The sequence below is a fragment of the Carlito syrichta genome, unplaced genomic scaffold (assembly GCF_000164805.1).
Source record: "Carlito syrichta isolate Samal-C Ts95f unplaced genomic scaffold, Tarsius_syrichta-2.0.1 Scaffold84601, whole genome shotgun sequence".
In the NCBI taxonomy this organism is placed as follows: domain Eukaryota; kingdom Metazoa; phylum Chordata; class Mammalia; order Primates; family Tarsiidae; genus Carlito; species Carlito syrichta.
The window spans coordinates 460,625-470,233 of NW_007028697.1; the positions used below are offsets into that span (position 1 = coordinate 460,625).

The 9,609-nt window shown below is 42.9% G+C and overlaps 1 protein-coding gene across 1 annotated transcript in view; it reads left to right on the plus strand.

The window, feature by feature from the left end:
- Positions 1-1,680, plus strand: part of PDHX (pyruvate dehydrogenase complex component X) — a 47,583-nt gene extending 45,903 nt beyond the window's left edge. The window contains exon 10 of the mRNA XM_021711475.1: positions 556-1,680. Within this exon, the coding sequence (XP_021567150.1) occupies positions 556-814 (259 nt within the window). The 3' untranslated portion in view covers positions 815-1,680. The remainder of the gene's footprint in view (positions 1-555) is intronic.
- Positions 1,681-9,609: the final 7,929 nt, after the last annotated feature.

The following is a 9,609-nucleotide window of genomic DNA, read 5'->3' on the forward strand; positions in this document are numbered from 1 at the left end:
ACTTCACAACTGGTAGGACCCATGCATGTTGAACTGGAGGTCCTTCTGAGTACACAGTGATAAGCATGAGGTGACACATGCTTGTATTTTTTAGGTTCTGACCCCCCAAAAGAAAGATGACAGATGCTGTGTATTCTTTGGTGCTGACTTCCCCAGCATAACTGCTGATAGGTGCCGCTATGTTGTGTGGGACCCCTGACTGTAGATACAAGTTTAATTTTCCGTTGACCTTTGATCTGATGAGTCAGCTGAATTTACTTATTTATTGGACTGTTTTTTCTGTAGAGCCTTGGACGTTTCTGTGTATACAGTAAGTCCATCTGCCATAGCAGTTTTTCTTTCAGTGCTTATTCGTCAGATTCCTTCTTGCCTCTTCTCTGTCCGATTCGTCCATCCACTTCAGTGCTGAATGTGTATGCACTGGTAGAGTCAGTGTTCAGGTGGTCACTGCTACAGCTTCTAGAATGGCTCAGTAGAGTTGAGAAAGAAGCTGTGCGCTTCAGGGAGTGGGGCTTCGCGTAAGGCCATGCCACTCAGCTTTCTCTTCTCCCCTAGTGTTTCCAACCTGGGCATGTTTGGCATCGACGAGTTCACCGCCGTGATCAACCCCCCACAAGCCTGCATCCTGGCCGTCGGGAGGTCGCGACCTGTGCTGAAGCTCACGGAGGACGAAGAAGGGAACATCCGACTGCAGCAGCACCAGCTTGTCACCGTCACGATGTCAAGTGACAGTCGCGTGGTTGACGATGAGCTGGCCACCAGGTTCCTCGAGAGTTTCAAGGCCAACCTGGAAAACCCCCTCCGGCTGGCCTAGGCTTCAGGGCCCCCACGTGTGTCTTGGCCTAGGGAGTAGCTGTTACTGAGACCTGCACGTAGGGAGCAACTGGGTGTTCACGTGTGAAGTGCATGAAATGCTTATCTATTATAAAAATGAGGGCATTTGACCCCAATTGTCTTCATTTTCAGTTTGGATTTGATGCTGTAGAAATAAACCCTGGTCAGCTGTGACTGGTAACCAGGGCACTGAGATCCACTTTAACCCTCTGGTGCTGCACAAAAGGCGTATCGTCCAGGGGAAGCAAGTATACACTTGGCTCGCTGGAACATTTTAGAATACTGGAGAATGTATGATGCATTGTAAGATAAAAAGATGGTTAGAACTCTGCCTTTGGAAGGTAGTTGTGGTCTTCAAAGCGGCGCCCTTCATATTAGCAGAGGGACCTCACTTTCAGAAGCACTGCTCTAGATATACTTGAACTAGTTAGTGTGTACAGAAGTTTATTCTAGATAATAGTAGGGTCAGTAGGGTCACATTGCCTTGGGGCTGCAGCCACATTCTTGGGTATTCTGTGTAAAGCCCCATGTTGTGAGTGGTTCCTACGCGGCTTGTTTTTCACCTGTGTAACACTATGACTGTCTGAGGAGGAAAGGTAGACAGCAAGATGAGACGAGAGGAGGAGAGACATTTCCGAAAACCAGTTTGGCTCAATGAGAAACCACGGCTGAGGTACTTGAACCCTTTGAAGCAAATGGCTTGCTTTCACCCTGAGTTGAATATATTTAAAGAAAATGTGTTGTCTGCTACCAAACATTTGAAGTTAGCGTTGGTCTAAACACAAAATGTTGTTTCTTGATGCATTGTAATACATTTTGTCCTGTGCAATAAAATGTGAGAAGTTATGAGCCTTTGTTTTGTTTCAAACATTCCGACACAAAAGCAGAGGAGCAGCTTTTCTGGAGCAACTTCAGAGTCTCCACGGGAGGAGAGAAGGGATTGAAACTTGGGAGAGTAACTGGTGGAAACGGAAACCTTGGAAAGAGAGTGGGAAGGACCCAGGAGGAGGAGGGATGGCTGAGAGTGGTCCTGTTGCTTCCATCAGTGATGTGGACTTTCCCTGATTAGAAATGTCACAAGAGCTTAGGCTCTCCTCTGCCAGCTCTGCCGTCACGAGCAAGGGAGCGAGATTTAAACCAGATGGAGGCGTGTGGTGACCTGGTCAGCCAGCACAGAATGGCTGGCGCTGGCGGCCACGAATCACCAGAGGGAGGGCCGTGGCTCAAGTCACATGCCATGACGTGAGGCTCTGCGAGGCCTCAGGAAGGAACCTCCAGTCCACCAACAGGAAATGCTTCCTCCAGGGACGTGCCTCGAACAAGCCATTTTAAAAATAGTCTTCCAAACTTTTGTTGTTTGAAGAGTTGTGCTGAAAATTGTAACCAGGTGCAGTTTTCAGAATAAATTTTATAAGGAACTTTATCTTCTAGGTCAGTTTTACTGACATTATTTGCGTTCTTCCTGCTTTTTACATCTGAGGAACAGAATAGACACCCAAAAAGAAGGAGTGGCTTGGAGCCTGTGTTGCCTGGACGACTATGTATGGACGTGAGGCATGGCCCTCCAGCCCTGTCTTCGCATGTGGCGAGCTGTATGGTGAAGGCGGTGCCAGCAGCTTGACCTGTTAATTCCTCATGCACATCCCAGCCGAGCTTTTCCTGTGACCAACTACATCTCATGCTTGACTCTCCGCTTTTGGTAAAATGCTAGTTCATTCTGAAAGCACTTCCTCTAGTCTTTCCATACTGACATGGTTTATGTTAGGAAATTTTCCTTTTTATGGAGAATTCTCTTACAGCACGAGACCTGAGGCCAACCCTGATGGGAGGCGGGCCCGTGGTGAGGCTCTGTGCGCCCAGCCTGTAGTGGGAAGACAGAGAGATCGTGACACCGAGGCTATTATAGGAAGTGGCACTTTATTACGCTGGCCGGCCCAGTGGGCTTCAAGGGGCTAATGTGTCCAAATCGAGCACCCTAGAACAGGAGAAGTGGGGTCTTATACCCTTGTTTAGGTAAGGGAGGGGATCGTGTTGAGTGATTACATATTTCCTTTGGAATCTTACAAGGTTATACTCAGCAAAATCAGATTTTTCAAAGAACAAACGATTTTCAGGAACTGCAGGGTTGTAAACCATCAACTTTAGAAGAGGGGTTTTGGATAAATCTGTGAATTAGTTACTCTTTTGCATTTCCATGAAATGGCCAGTCTCTGGCCATTTGGCCTTTCTTAGACAAAACCTGCCTGGAGCCTGGCGGGTCTTTAAAGCTTGCAGCTTGCCTTTCAAAAGGAAATACCTTTGACTGCTACCAACCCTCCTTTCTGCCACATCATTCCCCACTTGATGCTTGATTTTTTATATATTTAAGGCATCCTTATTCTTAGTTTGGTACATTCACATTATATGGGCTGCAGTTTTTCATTCAACAACTGTTTCCACAAACTTAGAAATGGCATTCATAATTATTGGGGCTATGCAAGGGTGGATAAGACAGGATCCCACCAATAGGACTGCAGATCCAATAATGTACTTAAATCCTCCCAGACCCGAGAACATGTTTTCAAATTAATTGCCGATTTCTATGCCTTGCCATTTTTGCATCGGGACATGGGCAAGTCTTCTAACATTGGTGGCTATATCAGTTATAACTTTACCATTATTATCCATTTGCAAACAGCAGTTAGAGCTATTAAATTTACCACATACTACTTCTTTTTCCGCTAGCAGGTAGTTTAAAACTAAGCAGTTTTGATAAATAGCTGCGCTCATTTGGGCTTCTTGCTGAGCAGCAAGCTCAAAAACCATGGCTGTTTGATTAGTTATAATTTCTCAGACAGTTTGTAACCTGATAATGCGACTTAACATATATATAGGCGTGCGGCATTTTTGACTCCTATCTTGTGCCCATGTGGCTAGGCCATAAGTATTTATAATTTTCTGGGGTGGCCATTTGTTATTTTTTCAAACCTGGGCCCCTCCTATACTAGGAACTTGGTTGAGGGATTGAGCATCTCGTGTTTTGAGGCCTTCATGAAGGGGAATGCCTAGTTCATCCCCCCTTGAGTTAAGCAGATGGAAAAATCCTGACTGGATTATTCCTATGGTACATGCGCCTTTTCATAATTCTGGGAGCTGGGCATATGTAACCTTTTCATATGTTCAAAATAGCCCTTTAGTACATTGAGAAAATTTAGATGCATAAGCAGATGCCCAATACCAAACAGGTCTTGTTGGCCACCACAACAAACTCCTGGCTGGGATGAATAATGATGGAAAACTCTTAAGTCTGGCCAGATGGTTTCTATACATGTACATGCTGGGTGTGTGAGGGAAGCGATAAACACCCAAATTAGGCAGAAATACATAAAAGCACAAGAACATTTCCTATTATAAGAAAGAACGGGAATGCTAGGAAACCCTTTTCTGACATGCTCAATGGGGACAAGCCTGTTAATTCTACAGCAAATAAAGTCAGTTCTACAGCAATTAAAATGACAAACAGTTTAGCAAATATAAAGGTTGACAAAGCAAAACAATGGCTTATCAGTAATGTCCGCTGAGTTCTTAAGCTGAATCCTTAATCCGCCGGGTGTGTGACTGAAGCAGGGCTTGAAGTATCCTCAGGCTTCTAGAGCAGGGCTTGAGAAATTTTGACTTTATGGACGGTCACCTTAAGGGGTGTTGCTGAATCTGCAGTGCACTCCCAATCCTATTCTGCTATAATGAATCCGAGGAACTACTTCGGCTACTTTGACTGGTCAGGGTAAACAAAAAAATAGTAAATGGCCCCCCTCCAGAGGTTTAGAGGTTGTACATTTCATTCTTTTACCCATACCATATTACCTGGCTAAAAAGAATGGGCATCGGTAGTTAAACTAATTGGCAATCATTCTCTGACTTGACAATGGATGGCATTTAGGACTGAACCTGAGGCTTGCATTTGCTGTTTTAGGGCAAGACTTCCTAATTCCTGTATGCCCTTAACAAGAGAGGGTGGCCGCTCATAAAGAATTTCAAAAGGCGAGGAGCCTATTTACTTTATTCAAAGGCCTGTTTGGGGGCCTTTTCCCATAACGGGCTTCTGTTCACCCCCCTTTGAGGCTTCATAGAGGGGTTTCATCATGATAGAGAAGTTAAGTATTTAAATTCTATAGAATAGTATAGGAACAGGACCACCCTTAGGGTCCTTTTTTTCTTACAGTTGTTGCTTGAGCCCTTCCTTCCTTCAATTTTTAGCAGCACTTACTTCCCTGGGGTGTTTGAGTTTCTTCTGGTCCAAGAATTGTCTAGGGAAATAAGCTTATAAACTGATTAAAATTTGTTCCAGGCCGGGCTCAGTGGCTCAGCCTGTAATCTCGCACTTTGGGAGGCCGAGGTGAGTGGATTGCCTGAGCCCGCGGTTCGAGACCCTCCTGGGCAACTTGGCAAGACCTCATCTCTACAATAAATTTAAAAATTAGCCGGGCGTGGTAGCACGTGCCTGCAGTTCCAGCTACTCGGAAGGCTGAGGTGGAAGGATCTCCAGAGCCCAATAGGTCGAGGCTGCGGTGGCCAGGAGCGGCCACTGCACTCCAGTCTGGGCGACAGTGAGATTCCAACTCAAAAAAAAAAAAAATTTGTTCCAAATGGACAACACATTTTCTTATGAGCATTTATGTTTGTGGCCCCCTTTCTTTCAGAGGTGTGGGAAAAGGCCTACTGTTAGACAATTTCAAAGGTTTAACAAATTCCATTTCAGGGACTTGGATCCTGAGTGATGCAATACCAAATACCTGTGTTTAGTTTACTCGTGTCTCCAAAGGATTTCTAGTGATTATTATGCTAGACCACGAATCGAAAGATTGTACGTCCTAGTTCTACATCTGATGGAGTTTTCCCTGGATTTGCTAATGGGTGGGATAGGTTGCCACTTGGCCTGCAGTAGAAACGTTTGAGTGCCTTTTAAAACCTACCTATAGGAAATTCATTTATGTCTAGCCTGTACTAGCTACCCTGCCTCAATCTTTATTCTTTAGACATTTTTCAATTCCATAACCATTTGGGGTGCTGAGGGGTGAAGGTCCATCTTCTGTAATTTCTTCAGAGCTGATAATGGGCGCAGTCTTGCCTAGCCGAGATTGAAAATCTCTCCCTGTCTATCTTGAGGCGTCCAGATTTGTTTGCTGGCACTGACTGGAATTCTTGCATGACTGTTATGTGGGCATGAAATTACTGGATTCTAGCTCAATAAAAGGAATAAAGTCAGGCCTACATTTTGACAATTGTAGGCAGTGGCTGATTACCTTTTTGTACAAAAGCTACAAGGCCCAAAGTTATTAACATAACTTAAATGATAAACTTTAATTTCTGCAGCTTTATTACAAGTACCAGCCTTTGGAGTTTTTAATGTATTTCTGGACTATAATGATAACCTGACAGATTGTTTTTAGACTATAATTTGAACTAGGCACTTAAGTAAATTCTATATAAAATTTGAAGAGAAATCCAAAAATGTTTGGAGACTTGTATCCAGAAAAGACTTTATTATGCCTAGATTGTTTATAGAATTTTTTCTGCATATATTTTTTCTTTTTCTTATAAACTTTTCTCATACCATTTTTGGCACGTTTATACTATTTTATTTTTGTTCTTTAACCCCCTTTTTAAAAATTCTCATAACTATTTATTATAGGGCAGGAATGTACCATATAAGATTTCTTTTTTAGATAAAAATATATTTTTTCTTATATTCCTTCCTTTTTTGTTTTCTTACTAAATCCTTGTATACCAACAACCTTTTTATATTTTTTCTTTGCTTTTTGCTTTTCTTTTTATTTATTTATAGATTACCTGTTACAGTTATAATCTGAATTCACCTTTTAGTAACCGTTAGATGAAACATTTAACTTTTGGAATACCTTTAACTCCCACTAGAGAACAGTTTTTAGGAGAAAGAAGTTCAGTATGAGCACAAGGGCTAGAAACTTAACCTCAGTATTAATTAAGAAATTAATTTGGACCCCAGCCACATTTATATAGACCCAAGGCTTCTCTGGGTGGATGACAGAGTGCTGTGCTGGGCCGTGCCCCTCCCCCTTCAGTCAACAACCACCATCACTGAGCTAGGTGCCCCTCCCCCCGTTCGGGAGAGGCCACACCATCTCTTTCAGTGGCTTTTTAGTCCAGATGTTGGACAAGGTCCTGCGGGCTTAGGCCATCAAGAACAATTGTGCTTTAGGTGCCCAGATCGACCACATTCATAGCAGCTGATACCATCCATACCACCCCCCTTAGCAGATTTATCCTTATCAGGCCTCTTTTGGGTGACTCAAGCTTTGCCTTTAGTGGCAACTGCCAATTTGTTTACCTTTTCTCTGGCTAGTGCTCATTTTGGAGTTCTTCTCCTTTTTTTTTCTTCTTAATGTTTCAGTTTCTAAGAACTTCAGAGGTTTTCTATAATTGGGAGTTTGGTATTCATAGTCCTGGGTCAAGCCTCTGGAATTAGGCATTTAACATTCTATAGGATATAATCTTGTTTGCTAAGTAGTGAAATAAATTTCTTTAAATGCCTCTGCATACAGAATTTTTGACCATTATTTTTAGGTCTACAAAGTGAATTTAACTGCCAGATAGTTTTGCTCCTTTCCAAATCTTATCATCTGCTGACTTGTAGTGAGTTCAAATTTGATTTTTAATAATATACTTATTATTATTAAATCACATAATTTTAATTTGCTCATATTATTCAAAATCTGTCCTATTGAGGTGTCTGAGGGTACAGATTATTACATATTTTCTTGGTCATGTTTCTTGAAAACCCAGAATTTGTTCTGAACACTTGCAATTTATTCCTCAAAGAAGAATTTTAAAACAAACAAATAACTAAATAAAGCCATCAACAGCAATGCTGGGAATTCCTAGGACCCTGATGGTCTTTTCCAGGCTGAGTGTTCTCAGTCTTCCTTGAAGCCCTTTTTAAAATTTTTCTACACGACTTTCCAGTGATATCTACGAAAATGGCCTGGTACAAACCTTTTTAGAGTGAACAGACCACATAGATGTAAAATGATCTGTTCTTACTTATTCCTAATTATGATCAGGCAAAATTGTCAAAAATCCTCATGAATTACTAAACAGCAACCTTAGTCGTTAAGACGTGGACAATTAAATGAAAGTGATTAGGTCTCTATGCTCCACAGTGTGCCTAATACTTGGCCTGTCCCTTAGGTGAAGTACTGAGCTTACAGGGTGACTTAATCAGGTGGGAATGGCCAGTTCCCATGCCTTATTAAGTCCTGCAAAGTATTCAGCATTTAAAGTTTTACCAGTCTTCTAAGAGGTGTGCTAGTTAGGCTTAGCCAAAAACCCAAGCAGCAGTGTTATTTAGCATTACAATATAAAGTAGGGACTCAGCATACATTACACAACTTCTAAGAGACTTCCCAACAGTTTTACAGGGACAAGCGGTTGATTACGATCTTAGGCAAGGCCTAAACCTTTAGAAACAGATTTACTCTCAACTAACCTGGCTTTTAGCATTTGAAAACAAGAACAGCCTGTTCATTCCCTTAGTTGCCAGAGAAAGATTACAAAATTATATTCTCCAAGGCTAGCATTAACTTACACTGAGTTAGCAAAAGCTAAGTAGCATATAAGAGACATTTCTACGTTTCTTTACAGGTGGATTAGAATGAGCTCCTTCAGAATTTATGAAGGAGAACCCAGGCTAAGGAAGGGAGGGGGCGTGGTTCCCGGAAAGAATTTAAGATAACCGGTAACACTTCACATATGCAGTAGGCAATTTTTCCACAACCTGAACAACAAAAGGCAGAAATTTTAACAGTACCAACGGGTTGGGAGAAAACACCACACAAATAAAGGGAGACATAAAATGACATAAAGAAACATACGCTGATCAAGTTTTTAAACGACAACATGTCCCATCAAACAAAGCATAATAACTCAACCAGCTTTTTAGCAGATTCAAAATGACAGACACTCACAAATAAGAGGATGAGGGGTAGGGGAAACATCTGCTTTGTCCCCTTCCAGTCATATTTCTCACAAAGATATCTCAGACACCTCTTAGCAATTGGCAGGTTGGTACACCCCCAACACAGACTAACTTTATGCAGAACCCTCCCGCCGTCTGTCTCATTCACACACAATCACACAGCACATTCTTCAACTCTGTCCTAATCCAAGGAGCCTATGGTTTCATCTTCAGACAGTGTTTCCTTTCACTGCCTTTCAGCCCTTTCCTTCAGCCTGGAGATTACTACCGGGCTCCGGGAGGTGATCAAGTTCCCCTTTTGCCATTCATTGGCAGGTCTATGCAAAGGCCTTTATTCCTACCCTTTCCGTTGGGTGGTCTTTCTGTCCTTTCTGTCAGGTGGTCATCCTTATGCCAGTTCCTCGCCTCTTGAGTCCCTGTTGTGCTTCCGTGATCTAAGCTTCAGTGCGCCGGGAGGGGCCTCCCTCCTACGGATCAAAGGGTCCATTGCACACCAGGCGAGATTGCCCTTCCCGTTGCCCTGGAGGTTGTACCTCGATGAAAAAGGAGGTGGAACACACCATCTCCAAACTCTCCATTTCCCGGCCAATGCACCAGATACGTAGCGGGAAGACAGAGAGATCGTGACACCGAGGCTATTATAGGAAGTGGCACTTTATTACGCTGGCCGGCCCAGTGGGCTTCGAGGGGCTAATGCATCCAAATCAAGCACCTTAGAATGGGAGAAGCGGGGTCTTATACCCTTGTTTAGGTAAGGGAGGGGATCATGTTGAGTGATTACA